The following is a 25244-nucleotide window of genomic DNA, read 5'->3' as shown; positions in this document are numbered from 1 at the left end:
GCAGGATGAGGGCCTCCTGTCAGTGGAAAATATATATTTGGAGTGGATGTTTCGATGAAAAAAAAATCTCTTGGAAATTGTATGAATGTAAGGAATTCAGGCGAATGCACAGTTAAATTGGACACCAAGACTACAAACTTGGGACGTCAGCAAACAATGGGGCCTTTGGTAGAGGCAATGCCATTAATACAGTCTGAGCTGTTCAATAACATAGGTGTATTAAGTTACGGTGAGGGGGAAGAGAGTCATCTAGGTATGTCTGAGTACAAGTTCTATTGAAGCTATTATGTTGGTATCAGTTTGCCAAGAGAAGGAGTAAAAACAGAAAGCTGTAATAATTTGGCTTAGGATCAATCCTTGAGGTGACTCCAACAAAGAACAGATGTGAAGAGAATCAAGTTCCACTAAAAGAAATTGTGAGTGATTTGTTGGACAAGTATGATGAAAAGCAGGAGAGGGCGGCATCATTGTTCAAGTAAAACCAGGATGTTTCCAGTGATATGGTAGAGTTAGCCATTCCAGATGATGGAGATATTTTCTGGAATGAGTAAATTTGGAGATGTTGCTTTTATTTGGCTGTAAAGAGGTAGTTAAACTCAATACAACATGGCTTACTATTATACATTTTTATTTTCAGGGCACCAGAAAATGTACTCAGCTCCATACAGGATAAACATAGAAAACATTTCACAGTTACAGAGCATTAGAGCTTAAGAACAATACACAGCGGCATACATTTTAAGACAAATGGGAATATCAAAAAGGTCTGATATCTATACAGCTGGACTAAATCGAGATAAGACTTCTTGGGAATGGCATTGATAATTGAATGCTTGAAGGCACAGGGATCAGTGTACAAAGTGAACTTAGATGTCTATATCAGTGCCATAACAGGGCTACACTGCACCTTGTGCGACCATTCTCACTGGCAAATGTTGTCATTGAGGTGGGGGGGGGGGCACTGGCGCTGGGGGACTGCATAGACTGCATGGTCCCTGTCTGTATACACGTCTGTGTCACACCTACTGTGCATGGTGTGTACGCCAACTCCCACTGCATGCACCATGCACATTTGGTGTGAAGTGCTTGCACAGAAGCCACGATGATGGGACATGCGACCGGGAATGAGAATATTATGGGAAGGGGTGGAGATAGGGCTGGACAGGGGCGGCTGAGATGACCCAGCAAATGTTGGGTCCATTTACTAGTATAGACATATAAGAGCTAGATATTTCAGATCCTTGACATAAAACAGAGAGGAGCTAGCCAAAAGAGAAAAAGAAAATCTAAATAATGAAAAGAACTAATGATTGTTGCAGAAATAAGCAAAGGATGAGATGGTGTTGGATATTAAATCCCAGCCACAATGTAATAACAATTTATGTTTGGGCAGAGCCTTATTGTAGCCTTAGGTGGGCTTATTTTTAAATATTGTGCTATTTTAAAAATAATCCTTACATTTAGAGAAATATAGTAATCCCTTTTACATTATAAAATGATGGCGATAAGTTATTATGCCTTCGCATACCTCTAAGCCCCCCACCCTTTCAGAGAGGCCATGTTACAGAGGACTGGAAATGTTAGTGTTTTTCCTGCTCTCCCTCTTCATTTTCTCTCATTCTTTATTGCTTTTCTTGTTTTATTTTACAGATTTTTTTTTTTGTAAGGTATTGGTGTACTCCCCTTATATATGTTTTTGGTGCAATTATATTGTTACATTACTTGTATCCATTTTCTGAGATTTTTCCTTCTTTAATTCAAAACATTCAGTAACGAAAGTAAGGCAAACAAACAATATTGCAGATCATATATTTTGTAATATGTAGCAATACATAAATTCATATTGGTTATGACTTTTGATTGATGAAGTACATTTATGCAGTTCATGCCTCCATGTACAGTGGAAGCAAAATGGATTATATCTGCCAACGTAAAACAGAAAAGAATAAATGTAAGAAGTACACACTGGCTGCTTCTGCTTCTAGCACTGTACATGACGCAGCTTGGAGAGAACGGGCCAATGCACCAGTATAGTACAGAAAGAAAACCTTAGCTAATTACTGAGTCTACTCTGGGTCTAAAAATCATCTGTTGGCCTAATGTGCAATTTCCATGTATAGTATAAGATATTATAATGTAACTATCACAGCAGATCCAGTCTGTTATTACCTTCAGAGTAGAGATCCAAATGGCATGGAGTTTTCGGATACCGACTATTAGTATGATTTCCCAATTTTGTGACACCGCCGCTCTCAGAATAACAGCATTTGGAGTTTGGACTTTCCTTCCCTATAACAAATAGACAAATATATGAATTGTTACATGTCACAGTAACTACAAGAGCAGGAAAATAAGAATGTGTGGGTGAGACTGCGACAACCACACATATATGCAACATTTAGCTTGAAACACATTTTGTAAAAACATTGAAGGATTATTATTACTATTATTATTATTATTATTATTTTCAATGAGTAACAACAATATAGTGTGTGTTATTATGAAATAATCTCCAGTTCTACTTTACAGATTCAATTATTTCTCTCTGGCACACCATGCATGTTATGGATTAACCCATAGAGGGCCCATCATATGAGAAGCATACGTTGCCTGGAATCAGAGAAATAAATGCCAGGCATATGTGTATGACATAATGGGTTCACATGATTGTATGATTCATTTGCTCTAACATGCAAGTAAGTCTGACACCAATAAATTAACCTCCAGCTTGTTTCACCAAGACCACTGATAATCATGAAAATGAGAAGCGGGTATACAGCGCCTACATTGGAGCAGCATTGGAATCCACATGATTTACAGTACTAGGTAAGCCAGCTCAGACCAACAGCAGTAGCTATAAAACATACAATTTAATGATGTAAATTACCCCTTCTACATTACGGGTGGTATTTATGTGACCGGCGGTCGGGAGACCGACAGTCACATGACCTCCTCCAGCATCCCGACCCCTCACTATCCCGATGTTCGGCATGCCAACCAACAGGGAATATTTCCACTCGTGGGTGTCCACGACACCCATAGAGTGGGAATAGAACCCATGACGACTGTAGGTCGCCACCGCGAGCGCAGCGAGCCCGCAAGGGGCTTGCTGCACTCGCCCCTCCCCGCCGGGATCCCGGCGTCGGTATGCTGCCGGGATGCCGGCGTCGGTAAGCTGACAGGCGGTCTCCTGACTGCCGGTCAGCCATACTACACCCCTACATTACCTTGCAGAAAGTCAATACAGAAAAGTAAAAAGAAAATAAAAAGAAAAGTAAAAATAAAGAATAAAACAAAAGAAAGAATATGAAATGAAAAGATCTAGATCTTTATCAGAAATTGGTTTTGGGTCCCAGGGGATTATTCAGATTAAGGGGGTAATTCAGACTTGATCGTAGCAGCAAATGTGTTAGCAGATGGGCAAAACCATGTGCACTGCAGGGGGGGGCAGATATAACATGTGCAGAGAGAGTTAGATTTGGGCGGGCTATTTTGTTTCTGTGCAGGGTAAATACTGGCTGCTTTATTTGTACACTGCAATTTACATTTCAGTTTGAACACACCCCACCCAAATCTAACTTTCTCTGCACATGTTATATCTGCCCCCCTCCCCCCCCCCCTTGCAGTGCACGTAGTTTTGCCCATCTGCTAACAAATTTTCTGCTATGATCAGGTCTGAATTAGGCCCTTAGTTGCTAATTGCGAAATTGCAAACAGGTGATTTTTGTCCATCTGCACATGCGCCGCGATCGTATAGTGCATGCGCAAATGTTCACAATGGGATTGCAATGGGATTGACAGGTGGCGGGCAGTCGGGGGCATAGACGCGGCGTTGATGGGTAGTGTTGCAGGCTTTTCATAGCCAGTTTCAGGACAGCCGAATGACATCGCCTGCGTTTCCTGCGACAGGAAACATGGCGGTAATGTGCTAGCATGTGATTTTTACCAGTAGCAGTTTTGCGACTTTAGCAAAACTGCTACTAAGTCTGAATAAATCCTCTAAGCCGGGCCTCCCACTGTTACCTGATAATTGCAATCAGCCCTGAGTATTCATACTAGTATGATCCAGTGATGATTATCAGCTATAACTGGTTATTAGGGGACATTTATGTCACCCACACCAAGCAAAATAAACTATTCTTCTGTCAATATAAACTGCCAAATGTCATCCTACTCTTCCTAACAACCAAAGGGAGTACAAGCTGCATTTATTCTAAAGATACTGTATGAACATATGTTTCTAAAAAGAAAAGAATTAGGATGCACTTTCATGGGTTTTAGTAGATAAATATAACTAATAGGACAAATGTAACTAATTGCTGCATATTCCTGATAACAATTTTTTTTTACAAACTATACAGTAGTTAAAAATAAATAAATAAATAATAATAATAATAATAATAAATATACGGGTTTAGAATGGTATACCAGCGGCCGGGCACCCGACCGCCAGCATTCTGACAGCTGGGTGAGCGCAAATGAGCCCCTTGCAGGCTCGCTGCGCTCGCCACACTGCAGGCACGGTGGTGCGCTACGCGCGCCTTGCTATTTATTCTCCCTCCAGGGGGGTTGTGGACCCCCAAGAGGGACAAAAGTTGTCGGTATGCCGGGTGTCGGGATTCCGGCACCGGTATACTGTGCGCCGGGATTCAAACAGCTGACAAACTGAATACCACCCAAATATACATATATATACTGTACTAGGTAACCTGCCCCTTGTACCAGCTAAAAAGCAGGTAACAAAGATAGTAAAGGACCAGCTACACCCCGGCCACAGCATGTTTAACTTGCTTCCTTCAGGCAGGTGTTATAGGGCCGTACCCGCCAAGTCCACCAGAAGCCTCAAAAGTTTCTTTCCTCAAGCGGTCTGCCTGCTGAACTCCTGAACATTAACTGACTAGACGTACATGTAACTCACTTGTGTCCCTATGGTATAGCTATCTGTATGATTTTACTTGCCCCCCTCCCTCCTGATTATCTGTTACCTACATGGCTGTTGTATAGCAAACCAAAGACAAATTCCTAGTATACACAAGTATACCTGGCCAATAAAGCGGATTCTGATTCTGATCTGCTCTTGCGCTGGATGGTATATTGGTGTTAGTACCACCATACTACAGGTCACTCCTCTGGTTCCACCAGCCCTGACTGGTAAAGCTTAGAGATCTGTGCAGCACATTTAAAATACACCCCTGCCAGAAGAAGGCCATTTCTTGAGTGGGCTTGTCAGTAGGAGGTACTAAAATGCCATTTAGAAAAGCCTTGGGTTGTATAGCTTTATTTGGTGGAAAACCAGGAGAGCACTCTCTGTTGTATAGTGTAGTTTATCAGCAGGATTGCATTGATTTTGACCTTAGTACTGTAACTCGGTGGGATTCAATCCCTCCCAGATAATGGTGAATGCTGGGGCTTTATCCCACCATTTAGAAAATATGGCCCTTTGCCCTCTTACTGTCCAGCCTCCTCCTTAAGGACCTAATCTACGAAGATCAAGACAAATCTTCCAGTAAAGGCAAAACATGTTGAAGGTAAGGCTTAGGCACAAAACCTTTAATCCTTCATCCTACCTGCATGTAGACTTCTCTCATCTCAGTGTGTTTTTATTTTAATCACCTTCTCGTACTATTATTAGAACTTAAATAACAGTATAATCACATTATAGTCACATTATTTGTATACAGATAATTCTAATGGCAGGGTTTTTTCCTACAATAACTCTTAAGCATAACAATCAATCAATAAAACCAACTTAGGTTAGATTAAGTGGTATAAGTATCTTTGTAATCATGATTAACTATGTTTAAAAAAATAAAGGGTCATTTACAACAGACAAATTATTCTAGATCACCTACAGTATTAATCACCCTTGCCTGCTTTTCATACCTTCCAGGAGAGAGGTGTATGTGGTTTGATGTTTAAATGATTCAAGTAATCAAATGGGAAAAAGAAAGAAGTTTTTACCCAGCACACCAAAAGTATCAGCAATAAGACTTGAACACTACATGATAATAGAAAATTCATAGCTCTTTGTTGCATATATTTGCAATGATACGGTTAAGCCACCAGCCGTAACAAGGCTTCTCTGATACTGGTGGTCCCTTATGCTACATGATAATAGCTACCACTCTGGGCCATATAATTGCTTATTGTCATGCTACAGACTTTATGTGGCCTGTGATGTTGCAATTATATGCAACTAAGATCTTTGAAGTTTCTATTATCATGTAGTGTTGAAATCATAATGCTGATATTTTGTGGTGATGCTGGTGAAAACTTTTTTCTTTTTCTTGTTTTGAAACCCCCTGTAGAATAGCCAGCACCATTCTTGGAAATTGTTTAACTCATTACATGAGCAAAGGCTTAAATACATTATATTTTATTACCTAGCAAATGGGTGTGTTTTGTTTTCCATCAAAACCAATTAGATTTCCCAAAAGCACTCACAACATGGTGCCTGCTGCACCCTGACTGTGGGTAGGCTAAGTGGCTAGTATGCATTTACTTAACAGCTAGTTGTACGTGTGTGTGTGTGTGTGTGTGTGTGTGTGTGTGTGTGTGTGTGTGTGTGTGTGTGCAGTGTCGGACTGGGGCAAGAAGGGCCCACTGGGGAAGTGTAGTGGTAGGGGCCCATGCTTAAGGGTGTGGCCAGGCAATAGTGGAGGTGTGGCCAACCACCACAGGGTCCAGGCTAACCAGTAGAGAGTGCAGTGGCTGGGCCACCATGATAAATATATATATAGTAAACACTGCTTGTGTGCGCATGGTAATGTAAAAGATTAATACCAGGAGGAGTTGGGCCCACAGGCAGTGGGACCCACCGGTGGTTTCCCCTGTTCCCCTCTGGGCCAGTCCGACCGTGTGTGTATGTGTGTGTATTTTGCTCATATGTTCTCATTTACAAAGGGCCTAAACTGGATCAATATTTGCAATTATCACAATTTCTCGGACGCTATAGACTACAAAAGGAAATTCACAAGCAGACATACTTGACATTGAAATCTGATGTATGATTAGAGTTTAAACAACTATCATATTTGAATTTTTAATAGATGATTGTTTATTAATGTATTAAAACAACTTGGTGAAGATATGTGCTTAAAAAACAAAACAATAAATAAAACAAAACAAAGCAGTTCAACAACTAATCATCTAAAGCCATGTAAAAAATACAAACTTTATATTTGCTGTAGGATATATAGACAAATTTACCACTTCCAATTAAACTTCCAATCTGACACATATGTCACTTTTAGTATTAGGTGAAAATGCCCTTCTCTGGGAATTAATTAAACTGTATGAAACCTGACAGGACATCGATGCAATTACAATTTCCTGCATATTTTACTTAATAAATTGGACTGCACCAGGGATGGAATGTGAACCACCTGCATCTGCAGATCAGACATATAACAAATGAATAACATACAGGCAATCAGCTTTGTAATTGTCATCTTAACTTAGAAATGTTACTATCATTAGTCTAATTCTGTGCTATCTGGACTGCATCAAGTGTTATGCCAAATTCTCCATTACTGTCATATCCATACAACTATGTAGCATTGCAGGGAAAATATCACTCTTACAGGTTCACTGACAACTTCAATGAGTTATTATATGGTTTTGCCTCTACCCCTGGGATTAAGGGTGGGGACAAGGAGGTGTAACAGAAGCACTGCAATATGGCCCCCAGCCACACTTCCTTACTACAGACCTGCTGGCCAACGCACAATGGATCAGCAGCAAACACACCACTCGTATTCTGTGTATGCACTGTTGTAAGGATTACTCCAGATCTGCATTACCTCAATGCAACAATAGTTATGAATAAATACTGTATGAAATGTGGATCTGATCTCTGTATGTTTGCTTTGGATTTCAGTAATGTCACTGTCGTGCATGCTTTTGTACTTTTGAAAAATTAGTTTTGGAAGATTTTAATATACGTGGCACGATATAATATTGTGCTCTGCCCAATGGGCATAACAAACTCCACCCGTGGGCATATCTAGGGTCACTGAAAGGCACAGTATGTAGAGAACTGCCAGATGGAAACCTGTTCCTGTGGGCAGCATGGCACCAGGGGAGGTGTGTGTATGTGTGCGGGCTGTGTGCTATGATGGTTACATTATAAGTAAATGAGTCCTTATCCCAGGTGCAGCATTCTGACTAACAGGTATCTGCCAGACGGAACCTATAGTCAGTGGCGCAGAGAGGAAGGTGAGCAGGTACTAATTTTCCATACCCAGTTCCGCCTCTCCCGAAGATACTTACTGCTGGCCAGTGCCTTTGTCCCAGTGACAACTTTGGGAAGATGCCCACCACACATTGATTGCAAAGACTCTGACATTGTGCCAGAGTTTTTCTCTCTAGTGCACATGCCCCATCTTCCCAGATGTCACAGAACAATATTATCTAGGTAAAAATATTCACAGTAGGCTGGTTAGCAATCCAGGCTGCACCAGGCCTGAAGTTCCTCTAGGCAGCCCTGTATGGAGATCAAAAATAGAGACAAGACAGACCTGGGCGAGTCACTAAATGGAAATGGACTACTAAAAGGTCAGACTGCCTAAAGTAGAGATGTGCGTGGATCCCCGTGTTCTGTTTTGGTCCTACAATAATTCCTCATCGTGTGGAGATTTTTGCAAAACCACCCTCAAGTGTTTTGGTTCGGATATGGTTTTTGGTCCGTTTAAAAAGATTATAAAACATTTAAAATCATTGCTAAAATTTGATTAAAAAAAAAGAAGGTAGAATCATGTAATTTTTGCAATCCAAAACCCGAAATTCGGATTTAAAATCTGAATTCTGAAACACAGTAAGATCCAAAATGGGACTCTGTTCAGTTCAGATCTATTTGGGAGATCTGAACCGGTTTTTGGTTCTGATTGGATCCATAAAATATGTCTGGATTCAGATTTCTGGAAAAACTAACAGCACAGCTCTAATCTAAAGTGTTTAGTGTCCGGGAGAAAGCCAATGTGTTTCTGTTTCACTTGAGGCAGAAGCATGCATAACTTACACCAGATTGATTTATTTCACCTCTGATTTAAACACAAAGGTCATCAGTTGGCTATATTTATTAATATTACATAACACCCTGGATTGCTAACCAGCCTACTGTGAATATTTTTACCTAGATAATATTGTTCTGTGTTCATTACCCTTGAAAGAACATGCTACACACCTCATCTCACCACATGGCCCTAGGCTTATTAACAGCTACACCTCCTAAACATATATATTACTTTCTCCTTTAATTTATGAGAAACAGAGGCTTGTGATAGTTAAATGCTGATGATGTGTGATGGGAGAATGCCGGGTGTGATTTGCTTAAAGCGCAGCTTATCTTCTTATTGTACTGATATGCAGAAATTATTCCTTCAACAAAATATCAAGCACTAATCATCCAGTGAACTGCAGCAACATGTTTGCTGACACCAGTAATTGTCTGTCTGTAAGAATCACTGCCTCAGGGGAGGTGGGAATAAAACAAATGGGTTTCAGCCAGAGAAGAACATGGCTGGAACTAAACTTTCATGAAACCCAGAGAATCACCCCCTGTATACAACTAACTACAGAACTTACAGCATGTGAAAAGGACAGTGCCGGCAAAAATACAGAGTAGGATTAGGCACTACAAGGGTTAACGATGGGTTTAGGATGACTAGAAAACAATTATCATGTGGATGTCCTCGTGGATGTCTTAATAATAACTTCAGAATACTGTGTTCTGATGTACAGTATAACCCCATATAGATTTGATCACACAATTTGGGAAATTTGCTGCCGCTGTCATAATCCCTGTCAAACTCCTGAGCTTTTATATAAAAAAATATATATTTATAACATAAACAACTTATTTGTTTATTGTTATCCTTTTTATAGCTAACACTCAGCAGCTTTGTGGAGACCCCTGGAGCTGCAGGGAGATCAGATATGAGGCAGGAACAGCTCTGCCTCGGTTCTGCAATCAGACACTGCTTTGCAGAGCTGGGGGCAAGGCCACACCTTAGGCAGTAACACTGCACAGCCAGGGCTCTAATAGAGACATCCTGCCTCTGACTGTGGGGAGGTGCCTTGTGCACTGATGGACACTTGGATGTGTCATGTGACCAGGAAGTGCACTGTAGTCAGAGCTCAGTCAGCATGGAGACCCCTTGCCCCAACAATATTAAAATGTATACTTGGAAAAAAGCTCCAGAGTCCAAAATTCTTAGGAGCACATAAAGTCCAGAATGTGCAAAATATTCCAGCTGGGTAACAGGGGGTCACCATATAAAACACACTGACACGTTTTGGATAGCAATCCTTAGTGGGTAGTAGTCTGTGCCCAGAAGGCATATATATACCCCATGACTCCTGATCACATGACTTTAATTGGTTACATCACAATCCACAATCCATATACTAATACATAAAAAAAACCCTCACACCATAAACGTTATCCAGAAACATAGATCCCATGTGTGTTTGTATGGTTAATAAATACGTTTTAGCAGATGTATCTTTACCTTAATCTGGATAACATTTAATGAGTGTTTTCAAATAGTTTCATCTATTTGCCTTCTTTTAGTTAGCCCACATTATCCACAAAGCACCTATAAGGACCTGATATGTTGTAGCTGGTTGTATCAGATATACAAACAAATTGTAAAAGTCACAAGCACACAATTGCTCAAGTGCCTCAAACAGTCAGTTTGCAGTTAGGTGGCTGGGACCAAACTTTAAAGTCTGTGAATATCTCACAACAGTGATCAACATTTGTATAACCATAAGAACCAGGAAAACTTCTGATCCATGGATTATGCTTTCATATACTTGTGTACAAAATATTTTCGAAACCCCTCCCAGTCACATATAGAAGTTATAGGTAAAGTGCAGGAAATAATCCCTTTAATCTTTGATTATAATCTATCACATTTTGCTAGTATTTGGCAAAGAAAAAAAAATCATACAGTGGGGTAAATTTACTAAGATGGGAGTTCTGTTTAAGATGGGATGTTGCCCATAGATCCATAGGCGGTTTAGGAAGGTGACCTAAAGTCTTCTCAAAAAGAGGAGGTCTCATGGGCGGCAGAGCCATAACTAGACGTTTTGATGCCCTGTGCCAGAGAGAGAATTGGCGCCCCCTTTTTTTTTACAATAGGGACATAAGGCGTATGCCTCGTGGGGAAGGGGCATCACAAGATTTATCCCAGAGAAAGCCCATGCTATGATGCCCCTTACCATATTATATACAGATATATATATAATACACACACATTTATAGACCACTGCAAGAAAATGGATGTGTACACAAAGCCTTTTTTAGACCACATTCATGCACTTAACTTGAAAGCTTCTTGTTATTCAGTTACAATACCCTTTATTAAATAACACATTTCAATATACTACCATTCCCAGGATTCAAACCTATAACCTGTTTATTCTAATCATACACCCTACTCATTGAGCTATTTGATCCTACATAAAAACTATGAACACTACATGAAGCTACTGGTTCTTTGGAAAAATAATAATCATCATTGATACAGCAGATCTATGTAGTGTGCAGCCACACATCTAATCTCTTGCAACACACACTACATGGATCTGCTCAGCTGCAATGCTGATAATTTTTTCATAAAGTACAAGATGAGCTTCAAATAGTTAGAATTCTCTAGCTTAGAATTGTCTACCTTTCTATGCAAGGGCAGACAGCTCAATAAATTGATTGAATAACAAAGAAATCTCAAGTTGAGTTCATGAATGTTGTATAGGTATTAAGCGACAGAAGTGATCAGGGTAGGAGACAGGCAGGGCTGGCTCTACCATTAGGAAGCTTTATGCAGCTGCCTAGGGTGCCAGTATCTGAGGGGGCACTACTGCCTATAACAAAATGAAGAATGTCTCTGAAAGAAACATTCTTGTTGTACTTAATACAAGTGGTGGCTTTGTCACACTTTCATCTGAAGGACTGGAAAGTCTGTATTGGTGGTGGTTGGGGGCAACAGGCTGAAGTTTTGCCTAGGGTGCCGAGAAACCTTGCACTGGCCCTGGAGACAGCGGCGGTCAGGAGATGCTGAGCTTCAAAAAAGGGGGATGCTGCAAGTGAAAGTAATTAAAACAGATAATTGACAAGTGCCTCCAACAGCGCCCCCTATCCTGCAGTACTATGTGCAGAGCCCCATCCGCACACACCTTGTTACGGCCGTGATGGGAGGTTCTCAGCATGCGGCAGCTACAGGAGTCGATGTTGTGACCAATGGTGCGTCGATGATAGATTAGATACACCAGGTCACTTGAGCAATGCTCAGATAAGAAAAGTAGGTGTTGCAGGGTTTGCTCAGTCCAACTCATGGCAGAACACAAGAGGAATGTTTAAAGTTAAACTGGCTTTTTTCTATCTTCACACTAGAAAATCCGTGAATAATCAGAGCCCAACATGACCTGCATCCATCTATGAATCCGGCCCAATATGGCTGATTAAAGATGTGCTTAGTAGGCAATACCCCAAGTTTAATATCTCTGGATTAGTGAATAAAACAGTAGAACGACTGCAATGCAATGTCATAGATAAATTGCTTACATTTATCTTAAACAGATTTAGATGCATATATTTTTTAGAATCTATGTCAAAGTTCCAGGACATTCCTAGTGACCTTACACGCGTTATTGTATTCCACAGAGCATTATTCTGACTCTTTATACAGAAGCATATGACCATCTCTATTTTAACACAATAAGGCAGAGGAGATGGAACCTATTTGTGAGACTAATTTGCTTCTAATTCCATCTCCCTTACATCTTAGAGAATAACAAATTGGAGATGTCAATATGAACATTTGTATAACTTTGAAGTTTGAGGCTATTTGTATGAACATGCATTATGCCAACAACATCCATACATGTGCTAAGTGCTTCACTGATGAATGTGATGACGCCAAACTTAGGCAACTGGGATTTTTTGGGTGGAATAGTACTATTCCAGGCATTTGACTGACACATATCATGTGTTCATCAAGGTAATATAAGGTGTAATGAGGAAACGGCACCTTCTGTGGAGTAATTGGTTTCATTAAGAGTACAAAAATAGCGCGGGTAAAAGAAAATTAGCATTGACTATCCAGATAATGAAAACTTGGAAAGTTTTTACTCTCTTCATAATGGATGATTGATGAACATTAATGACCATTAAGTTTCTATTTATTATGGTAAGTAGAATAAAGAGATTGGCTGCAAATGATTTCCCAGAAAATTAAGCAATCAAGGAGCCATTAAGGAGGGATTTATTGTACTAAATATAAAATGACTATTTCCCCCAATGAATCCTTAGAGTAATCTATGTCTTTCGCCACGGTGGCCTGTCTGAGCAATCTCAAATGACAGAAGATGTCATCCATTCCATTGTTTTCACAAGTAAATTATAGATCTAAGGCATAACTAATTCAGGGTCCACACATAATAATGACAGTAATGTACTTGAGCAAATGATAGCAGTATCAAATCATTTCCAACCGTGTCCTGTGAATGAAGGTCTAAATAGGCACAGAACCTAAAATAACAAATCTATGACTTTATCTGCTGTCCTGAGTTATTATTTATCCACATTCACTGCGGTTAGTGAGAGCAAATGCAGTTATACTGTATATACAGTTGTATACAGAAGTTTAGGGAACCCTGGCATATTGATCTCTACATGGAAACGAGTGCAGGGTACAGACTGAAATGTGACATTTTACAGTAAAATTCAACCAAATGGAATATAGAAGATAAATCTCTCACTTGTTTTGTGACCTTCCCCTGCCAGTGTCTGAGACAGATGTCTGTATTTGCTTCCAATGTGAACACCAACATGGTTCCATGCAACACCCTGGTCTGGAAATGTCAGAGGCACACCTGAGCCCTTCACCTGTCTATTCACTTGCGGCTAGAACTCTTCTCATCTATATGTCCATGATAGCAATGTAATGTCATTTAGCTTCTACTTCTCCTACAGTGACCAATGCTTTGCTATCAACCAGGATGTCGGAGCATCAGCTACAGTATGTATCTGATGATCCAAAGTCCACCCACATAGCATGACTTTACATGTACCAATAATACGGTTTCCCTTAAACTATATTCCTTTTGCTTCTCATAGGACTGGATTATTGAACCTCAAAACTATAGAAAAGTAAATTAAATGATCGTGTTAAAAAAAGTAATCACAGTGATTCATTAGCCTTAGTATTCCAAACAAAAGACTAATTCAGTACATCAGCTTGGAATACCCTAACAGTAATTTCTTGCCAACCTAAAGAAATACTATCCTGATTGGTGATCAACAGCTCACTCCATCACATTATCTACAGACTATCTGTATGTGCATGCATATACATCAACCAGGGCCTGAGCCCACACAGAGCCTCCAGATCAAGAGCTCTTAGGAGACCATTTATCAACCAGTTTTAGCTATTTAAAACTTGTTGCATATGATATATGGTGCTCCAGCCAATCAGCTCCCAACTGTCTTTTTTTTTTTTTTTTACACACATGAAAGTTAGGAGCTGATTGGCTGGAGCACCATTTATCATACATAATGGGTTTCAAATAACTAAAACTGTTTGATAAATGGTAAATGGTCCTCATAATCTTTTTTTCTAGTTAGGTTCTGAACTCTTTGTGCGTCTATGTTCACTGTCCCATTAATAATTTACTATTACTCATCTGAAACTATTGGTTAATAATCATCTCTTCAGATCATTTCACTCATTTGAATTCCATAAATGTAAGTCTCCTCTCACTGTTCTCCATGGCCTACACTAATAAAAGACGACAGTAAGGTAGTGTATCTTTTCGGGAATGGGTGCCACAACCTTTTTGGTTGTGCGTGGCAAAAAGTAATTTCACTTTTCACTAAGTCGCTGAATGTCACCCGCTCAAGGACAGCTGGACTTACGCACCATACAGAGCTATCTATCTACCTATCTATCTATCTATCTATCTATCTATCTATCTATCTACACACACACACACACACACACACACACACACACACACACACACACATACACAAGCACTCATTTCACTAATATCTACTAATGCAAATGTAAAGCACTTGGAGTCCTATTAGGAGAAAAGTGCTATATACTGTAAATAACATTATTATTATTATTATTATTATTATTATTATTATTACTATTGTATTAGAAGAAAGATACAACATTAACGGGCCCATTTACTGTTTGAGGTTTAGACTTGATAAATATAATTTCTTATTGCTGCTATTCAGACAATAAGAAACACATTTTCACCCAGACGTATTAAAAATCACATCCAGGGACTATGCTAGGTGCACATCCCAGAAATCTATAAACTAAAGGGATTGCATTAGGGATCACTTTACTTTATGCTGCAGATGTACTGCGCATGCGTATACACCAGTGACCGCTACAAGGGAGGGATTCGGACAATCCTACTCCCAGCAAATTGTGTAATATGTAGCGCATAAACTACAATGGCTTACACCACCGTTATTGCAATGGAAAACAGGGAAAGCACAGCAGATATATTTGATATCTGCTGCAGAACCCCTGTAATAGTTTCGGGAGATACTTGCATTTTAAGGGTATCTTGATCTTTCACGTGATTTCCCACAAAATGTGTATAATAAATATTGCCCCAAAATATAACTATAACATGTGAAAAGACAGGATTCCCTCATAGCTCCCACCCAGGCAGTGGCTGTGCATGGAAGGTAATGAGACTTTACAGGATACATTTTCAGCTGAACCCGGTTGGAAATGGGTGGAGGTTTGGGAGCGTGGCAAGGGAAGGGGATGGGAGGATAAAGGGGAGCTGAGGGGGATAAGCGGAGGAATGTATGTAGTGGGAGGTGAGAAGGGATCAGGGATGGTCCCAGAAGAGGAGCCAACCCACAGTATCTAGCCACACACTGTAGGGGTTGGAGCTGGGTGCGGGGGTGAATAGCGCCCTGGAAGCATGCAGAAAAGGGCTGTGGTAAGGGAGGAAGGGTATTATCTCTATCCTGAAACTGCCCATATTAAATGTACGTGGCAGCCACACTGTGCCCTGTGACCCAGTACTTTGACTGGCACCTCTCAAATATTATGGGGTGGAGAGTTGCCCCCTTGCCCCCCCCCCCCCCCCCCCGTTCCAGCATCTATGCTTCCAGGTAAAAAGAATGTAGATTACCTTTATTTGGAAATTTTCTGTGCCCCCCCACACTACATTGCAATTTCCATACCACATGAAATGCTACTTTATTTCTGAAAATGTTTCATTCTAAGGTGTATAAATCCAGAGCCAGAAAGCCAGATACTGTATGGCGGTGACATTCAGCGGTATTCTTCGGAGTGGTGCATCATTTATCTATTGTGTCACTTCTACATGCAGATTGGCAGTGTCTATCAGCACTGAGTAACCTCTGTTTGTTCAGAGTAATCTTTTGGACATATGTTGAAAATTGCCAATTTGTCGGAAAATAGAAGGACTGAGGGGAAGTGTCTTTTGCCTTTGTGAGCGAGAGCCTCAAGCGGCACAAAAGAAATCTCTGTATGTGCCTGGGCTTTAACACATTTGATCTCCACAATCAGATGTCATCGACAGGAATGCTGAAATCTAAAGCCATAAATGCTTCATTTTATTTGATAAAGGAAATGCTTACAGAATAGCAGAGCTTCTAGTACTGTGCTAACGGATTGCTGGAAAACTCTATTAGAGGGTTTACAGCAAAAACTTTCCCAATTGCAAGCGAATTTACCCTAAAAAACTAAAAGTATGAAAGAAATAAGAAGTAAACAATGTCCTATCAAGGATGGGTGCAAACATTATATTGGTGCTATATATATGGAGTTAGACATTTTTTTCAGAACACATGGTTCTTTTAGTAAAGTTACTCCCAAATTCTAGAAATGCCACAAGTCTATGATGTTGTCTCATTGTTAGATGCGGTAGTTCAGTTTGTCATGCCTACAGTAATCATTTTAACATCAGCGCAGTCTGTGTGTCCACACACCTCAGCTTTTAAAGACTTTACACATTTGGCAGGACTTGACTGAACCAATTGAGACCAGAAAGAGGACTTACAAATACTTAAAAATACATGCCTGCTTGTGATGCATGGTCCTTACATCTATATAAGCTTCTTTTTCAGGATTCAAAATGAGATTCAATACTCTCAGTTTGTTGGAGAGTATCATTGTGGCTGCAGTGGCTAGCATGCCAGCATTCCCAGTGCGGGTGCTCAATAGCCAGATCTGCATGCCACTACTCCTGTTTCCCTCCCCATATCATCATTCATAAAAGGGCAGTAGTAAAGCAGGGGGTGGTAGGGGGAGGATAAGTTTTCTGTTCAGTATATTAAGGATTTGTCCCTCTCCTGAGTGATGTGTTACTTAAGTTAAAACAGGTTATCATCAGCATTAATATTGCATGGGCTCTCAACACTTACTTCTTCACCAAACACAGCCAACTCTCCTCCAGTCCTAACCCTCTTGTCCATGCTCATGGTCACCCTGGCCTGTTAGCCCTTCACCTTTTAGATTGTAAGCTCACAAGAGCAGAGCCTTCTCCCATCATGTGCCTTTCCTTCTCTTACTTACACCATATACTCAATACTCCCTTTGATGGCACTTTACCCCTGGTTTTCTGTATATACCTTGTACTTGTCCTATATTGTCTCAAACTGTAAGTGCTTTTTTCTTATTTTTCTCATTTGTTTTTGTACTCTGTAATGGTCACTGCGGATCCTTTGTGGCGCCATAAAAAGATAATAATAATAATAGTAATAATAATAATTAAACATGTATTAAGGGCTAATGGGTAAGTTAGCTACAATGGAACCAGTCAGTCATTTAGTATAAGTCAGGCAATAAAAGCAAATCCCTACTTTATTTTAGGAGCTTGCACATTTGAACTTCACTATCAAATAACCCCTTAAAGGAGAGTGTACCTTTAAATCTAGCTTACCAAAGACCATACTGTATTACTTTCTTTAAATCACTTCCTTGGTTAGAAATGAGCTCTAATTACACATCTCTGCATGAACTTTACATCCTTTCCTCTTGAGCTGCTCTATTTTCTCTTCCGATCCTATGTCTTCCTGCTAATAAGTTGATAAATCTTACAGCTTTTTTACTGTTGGAAGGAGAACTTGACATTTTTCTTACTTTAGTTTTTGAACTACCTTACCTGTATTTTTATATTACATTTGAAAATATTTCTTTCTGCTGTTTTATTTTTAAAATCTTTTATTTCTCTTTTTGCACAATATTAGTTTTTGCTGTGTCACCATTTATCAGGAGTCAGCATAAGTTTGCCGTAGAACTATCTCATTTAATGTTGCATAGAAGTCTTTCATCGGGCAAGCTTTATTAAAACTATGAATATACTTGCCAGACTTAATGCTGAACATTTGCATTAAAGTGTCTGTTTGGTTGTTACCTTGGGGTGATTTAAGTTATGTTCTTGTAGAGGGTATAAAAAATGCATCAGTTTCTTACAATCACATCCTCCTATTTACATTTTCTCAACATATAAAATAAGAAAATGCCTGTGGAAAAAGCATCAGGTTCTAGCACAATGCTGACCTCAATTTATTGAAATGCCATATGAAGAGTGCCGGCAGCTAACAAGATAAGTCCTGATAAGAGAAAACTTGTAAAAATAAATACCTTATCAAAGTTTTTTGGGATCATTTGTTATGCAGCACACATCACCCAAGGTAAAGGGCATAGGGATTCTTTTCCTCTACAGTATAAATATAGCAATCTTATCAAGCATATCAAATAGAATGACTGTATTCTATAGCACATCGGAATCTGCAGAACTCTATAATCAAGGCTTGTTTAGGAATTGACTTTTTTGTTATCCAGAGAAAAAATATTATACTGTATATATATATATATATATATATATATATATATAGACAGAATAAATAAATAAATATATATATATATATATATATATATCAAGCAGCGGCACCCGGAGGCTTGACAGCAAAAAAACAGTGCGTTTATTGAATCACATCCATCCAACTTTTCGGGACTGCACAGCCCCTTTGTCAAGGTGATACAGTGACAAAGGGGCCATGGAGTCCCTTTACGTTGGATGGATGTGATTCAATAAACACACTGGTTTTTTGCCGTAAAGCCTCCGAGTGCCGCTGCTTGTTTGATGTACTGTCTATGAAGCTTTTCCAGATGGCACTGGAGCAATCAAATATCCAGTAATGGTGAGTACCGATTCAATTCATTGTATATATATATATATATATATATATATATGTATATATATATATATATATATATGAACACATGGTGGAGTCACATTATTATGACCACCCCCTACATTTTACATTGGCAGTGAGTAGCTCAAGCAGTATGTCATGTATGGTGAGCTGGCTTGGTGGGTATATAAGGTGTGCGATAGGCCGTCAGCACACATATCACTTGTTGATGTCATGGGTAAAAGGGTCAATTTATCCGAGTTGCAAAAAGGTATGATTATCGTATTTTGGGCCAAGGGTGCCAGTATTTCTGGATTAAACAGAAAAAACTTCTCGTGGCGCTGCACAATGGAGCAGCAATGGGCGGTACAAAAATAGGTCACCAACCTATAAGACGATATATAATAGAAAAAGTACAACCTCACTTTCTGCGCTCCAAATGTCCCCTTGATTGTATAGTTCTCACCAAGACAATGGTATTACATGAAACAGAAAGACATAAATCACAACATACGGGTAAATTTACTAAGATTCGTATTTTCCCGTTTGAGGTCAAAGTTCAATCACGAATGACATCGAAAGTGTAAATATGCAACTTTTTGAATTGATTACGACTAATTTACTAAGCTGCCGTATTCTGCATTTTCGGGTTTTCCGATGTCGATGTCATTCGTTTTTTTTGGCAGTGTGTTACGTGAGTGACTTGTAAAACACAGCCGACTTTAATACAATGAATCTCGGCCGGATCTGAGAGATCCGTGCTGGGCTTCATTGTGCACCTTGTAAAAAAAAAAAAAATGTTTAAATGTAAAAAAAAAATTGCGTGGGGTCCCCCCTCCTAAGGTAAACCAGCCTCGGGCTCTTTGAGCCGATCCTGGTTGCAGAAATATGGGGAAAAAATGGACAGGGGTTCCCCCATATTTAAACAACCAGCATCGGGCTCTGCGCCTGGTCCTGGTTCCAAAAATACGGGGGACAAAAAGCGTAGGGGTCCCCCGTATTTTTTAAACCAGCACCGGGCTCCACTAGCTGGACAGATAATGCCACAGCCGGTGGTCACTTTTATACAGTGCCTTGCGGCCGTGGCATCAAATATCCAACTAGTCACCCCTGGCCGGGGTACCCTGGGGGAGTGGGGACCCCTTCAATCAAGGGGTTCCCCCCCCAGCCACCCAAGGGCCAGGGGTGAAGCCCGAGGCTGTCCCCCCCATCCAATGGGCTGCGGATGGGGGGCTGATAGCCTTTGTTCAAAGTGATTGATATTGTTTTTAGTAGCAGTACTACAAGGCCCAGCAAGCCTCCCCCGCAAGCTGGTACTTGGAGAACCACAAGTACCAGCATGCGGCGGAAAAATGGGCCCGCTGGTACCTGTAGTACTACTACTAAAAAAATACCCCAATAAAGACATCACACACCTTGAAAGTATAACTTTAATACATCCATCCACACCTCCATATACACATACTTACCTTATGTTCCCACGCAGGTCGGTCCTCTTCTCCAGTAGAATCCATGGTGTACCTGTAGAAAAAATTATATTCACATAATCCATGGTTGAAGGCTCCTCTGCTTGTAATCCTTTTGTAATCCACGTACTTGAAAAAATAAAAAAACGGACACCCGACCACGAACTGAAAGGGGACCCATGTTTTCACATGGGACCCCTTTCCCCGAATGCCAGAAACCCACTCTGACTGATGTCTAAGTGGGTTTCTTCAGCCAATCAGGGAGCGCCACGTTGTGGCACACTCCTGATCGGCTGTGTGCTCCTGTACTGTCTGACAGGCGGCACACGGCAGTGTTACAATGTAGCGCCTATGCGCTCCATTGTAACCAATGGTGGGAACTTTCAGGTCAGCGGTTGACCGAAAGTGACACATAATGGAGGTCACATAATGGAGGTCATTCCGAGTCGTTCGCTCGGAAAATGTCTTCGCATCGCAGCGTTTTTCCGCTTAGTGCGCATGCGCAATGTCCGCACTGCGACTGCGCCAAGTAAATTTGCTATGAAGTTTGGATTTTTACTCACCGCTTTTTCTTCGCTCAGGCGATCGTAGTGTGATTGACGGGAAATGGGTGTTACTGGGCGGAAACAGGCCGTTTTATGGGCGTGTGGGAAAAAACGCTACCGTTTCCGGAAAGAACGCGGGAGTGGCTGGAGAAACGGAGGAGTGTCTGGGCGAACGCTGGGTGTGTTTGTGACGTCAAACCAGGAACGATAAGCACTGAATTGATCGCAGATGCCGAGTAAGTCTGAAGCTACTCTGAAACTGCTACGAGATGTGTAATCGCAATATTGCGAATCTTTTGTTCGCAATTTTAAGAAGCTAAGATTCACTCCCAGTAGGTGGCGGCTTAGCGTGTGCAATACTGCTAAAATCGCCTTGCGAGCGAACAACTCGGAATGAAGGCCAATGTCCCTTACTCATATGCCACACATTAATGCCCTTATACACATAATGACACAAAGTGCCCCTACACATTTGCTGCACATTATTAGTGCCCCTATACACATAATGACACACATACAGTAGTACCCTGTTACACATATGCCGCACATTATTAATGCCCTTATACACATAATGACACACATAGGGGTAAATTTACTTAAGTGGGAGATTTTTAGAACTGGTGATGTTGCCCATAGCAACCAATCAGATTATATCTATTATCTGCTAGAAGCAGCTAGAAAAATGGTAAGAAGAATCTGATTGGTTGCCATGGGCAATATCACCAGTTCTAAAAATCTCCCACCTTAGTAAATTTACCCCATAGTGCCCCTTACACATATGTTGCACATTATTAATGCATTTTTACATGACACACATAATGCTCCTTACACTGCACAACCAACCCACTCACATGCACACAGCACTCACAGTGCCACTAACACTGTGACCTCTGCCTCTGCTTGGATACAGATGTGTCCTCATAAATCTTGTCTCAATGCTAACTTCGGGCACACCTTTTTTAGTTTTTTATTTTATTTTTATGAAAATGCATCTTATTTGCATTGATATGTGGCTAGGATGCACAAGCAGCTTCTCAGTGGCGTAACTAGAAATTTTTCTCCCCCAAGCCAAAAAATCCTTCGGCGCCCCCCCCCCCATACCCCCCGTAATTGGCACTAGCAAAGGTAGAAAAATGCGCGCGCCTGCGGCGCGCGACGGCAAATAGGGTGTGTGGCTTTGTTGAAATGGCCGTGGCTTTGCGTGGAGGGCGTGGCATTGCAGGAAAAGACTACCTTATACCCCAGTTTTGCAACCTGCACGCCCAGACGTTAGCCACCACAGGAAAGAAAAAAAATCCTGATTCATGCCCCTTACATTATTTGTCATTTTTCCTCCTTATAGTAATGCCCAGTATACATTATTCCACATACTGCAATGGCCCTTAGACATTATTCCACACACAATAATGCACATGACACAATATGCACACACTGTAATGCCCCAGACACATTATGCCTCACACCGTAATGCCCCCGACACATTATGACAGGAATCGCAATGCCCGTTATACATTTTGCTACACACTGCAATGCCCCTGATACATTATAGCACATACAATGTCTGTGACACAGTATGACACACACCACAATGATCCTGAGACATTATACCACATACCACAATGCCCGTGATATAGTATACAACACACCGTAATGCCTGATACATTATGACACACACCGCAATGTCCGTGATACATTATGCCACACACCATAATGCCCATTACACATTAAGTTCTACAGTAAGGCTTCTAATTACTTTTAAATTACCTGCTCGTTGCCAGGGGTTTCATGCTCTTGGTTCCATGCACGGTGCCAGGGGTTTTCATGCTCAGGGTGTCATGCTCGTTGCCAGGGGTTTCATGCACTGGGTGTCATGCTCGTTGCTAGGGGGTAGTGCTTGTTGCTAGGGCCATGCTCCCAGTGCCACATATGCCCCCAGTGCCAGATATTCCCCCACAGTGCCAGATATATGCCCCTAGTGCCAGATATTCCCCCACAGTGCCAGGTACATGCCCCCAGTGCCACACATACCCCCCCCAAGTGCCACATATGCCCCCTCACTGCCTGCTCCCCCCAGTGCCAAATATTCCCCCACAGTGCCAGGTATATGCCCCCAGTGCCAGATATGCCCCCACAGTGCCAGGTATATGCCTCCAGTGCCAGATCTTCCCCCCACAGTGCCAGGTATATGCCCCCAGTGCCAGATCTGCCCCCACAGTGCCAGGTATATGCCCCCAGTGCCAGATCTGCCCCCACAGTGCCAGGTATATGCCCCCAGTGCCAGATCTTCCCCCCACAGTGCCAGGTATATGCCCCCAGTGCCAGATCTGCCCCCACAGTGCCAGGTATATGCCCCCAGTGCCAGATCCTCCCCCCCCCACAGTGCCAGGTAAATGCCCCCAGTGCCAGATCTTCCCCCCACAGTGCCAGGTATATGCCCCCAGTGCCAGATCTGCCCCCACAGTGCCAGGTATATGCCCCCAGTGCCAGATCTTTCCCCCCCCCCACAGTGCCAGGTATATGCCCCCAGTGCCAGATCTTCCCCCCACAGTGCCAGGTATATGCCCCCAGTGCCAGATTTTCCCCCACAGTGCCAGGTATATGCCCCCAGTGCCAGATCTGCCCCCACAGTGCCAGGTATATGCCCCCAGTGCCAGATCTGCCCCCACAGTGCCAGGTATATGCCCCCAGTGCCAGATCTGCCCCCACAGTGCCAGGTATATGCCCCCAGTGCCAGATCTGCCCCCACAGTGCCAGGTATATGCCCCCAGTGCCAGATCTGCCCCCACAGTGCCAGGTATATGCCCCCAGTGCCAGATCTGCCCCCACAGTGCCAGGTATATGCCCCCAGTGCCAGATCTGCCCCCCACAGTGCCAGGTATATGCCCCAAGTGCCTGCTCCCCCGCCCTCCCCCCCATGTGTTGGAGGGACATGGAGCGCATCGCGCGTCTCTCCTGTGTCCCTCCTGGCTCTCCCCCGCTGGTCTAATAAAGGAAGTGCCGGTTCGTGAGCCAATCAGAGCTCACGAACGGCACTTCCTTAGACCGGCCGGGGGAGAGCAAGGGAGGGACACAGGAGAGACGCGCGATGTGCGTTCCGTGTCCGTCCAACACAGCAGGGAGGGAGAGGAGACCGCAGATTGACATGCGGACGCTCGTCCGCATGTCAATCTGTTCTAAGTCAGTGGCGCCCCCGCAGCCCCTCGCCCCCAAGCCACCGCGAGGACTGCGGGGGCAGTAGTTACGCCACTGCAGCTTCTGCTGATTAAAATGATATGCAGCATGCCTATATACTGTGAGACTGTGGCTGTATCTGCAGATGAAATGCTACACACAGAATATAGGCATGCCGCATATCATTTTAATCAGCAGAAGCTGCTGATGCCCCTAGGCCTAGCAAATGCCCTAGGCAATTGCCTAGTTTGCCTATGCCTATTGCTGGCTCTGCAGCTCTGAGCCCCATAGCAACTGCACTAGCTGCACCTATGGTAGCTATGCTCTTGCACAGCAATATCACTCCACAAGTGTAGCAAACAGCATAAGTCACAGAGACTCTGCTTACTGACAGCAACACATCCCTGTCTCACTGACAGCAGCACATCTCTGCCTCACTGACAGCAGAACATCCACACCTCACTAACAGCAGCACCTCACTGGCTCACAGACAGCAGCACATCCCTGTCTCACAGACAGCTGAACATCCCTGCCTCACTGACAGCAGTGCATTCCTGCTGACTGATAGCAGCACATCCCTGCCTCACTGATACACATATGGTAGCTACACTGTTGCACAGCAATATCACTACAAACAGCATCAGTAACAGAGACTCTACTTACAAAAGCAGCACATCACTGCCTCACTGACAACAACACATCCCTGCCTCTCTGACAGCAGCCCATCCCTGCCGCACTGACAGCAGCGCATCCCTGCCTCTCTAACAGCAGCACATTCCTGCCTCACTGACAGCAGCACATCACTGCTGCACTGACAGCAGTGCATCCCTGCCTCACTGACAGCAGCGTATC

At 42.1% G+C, this 25244-nt stretch overlaps 1 protein-coding gene across 4 annotated transcripts in view; it reads right to left on the bottom strand.

Annotated features, from left to right (window-relative positions):
* TENM2 (teneurin transmembrane protein 2) overlaps nt 1-25244 on the bottom strand; it is a 1540328-nt gene that overhangs the window by 1257952 nt on the left and 257132 nt on the right. For all 4 annotated transcript variants that reach the window (XM_063928221.1, XM_063928223.1, XM_063928222.1 and 1 more), the window contains exon 2: nt 2170-2289. In XM_063928221.1, coding sequence (XP_063784291.1) covers nt 2170-2289 — 120 coding nt within the window. The remainder of the gene's footprint in view (nt 1-2169; nt 2290-25244) is intronic.

The sequence above is a fragment of the Pseudophryne corroboree genome, chromosome 6, assembly GCF_028390025.1.
Source record: "Pseudophryne corroboree isolate aPseCor3 chromosome 6, aPseCor3.hap2, whole genome shotgun sequence".
Lineage (NCBI taxonomy): Eukaryota > Metazoa > Chordata > Amphibia > Anura > Myobatrachidae > Pseudophryne > Pseudophryne corroboree.
The sequence above is the reverse complement of the archived record's forward strand: the minus strand, read 5'-3'. Positions and strand labels throughout refer to the sequence as shown.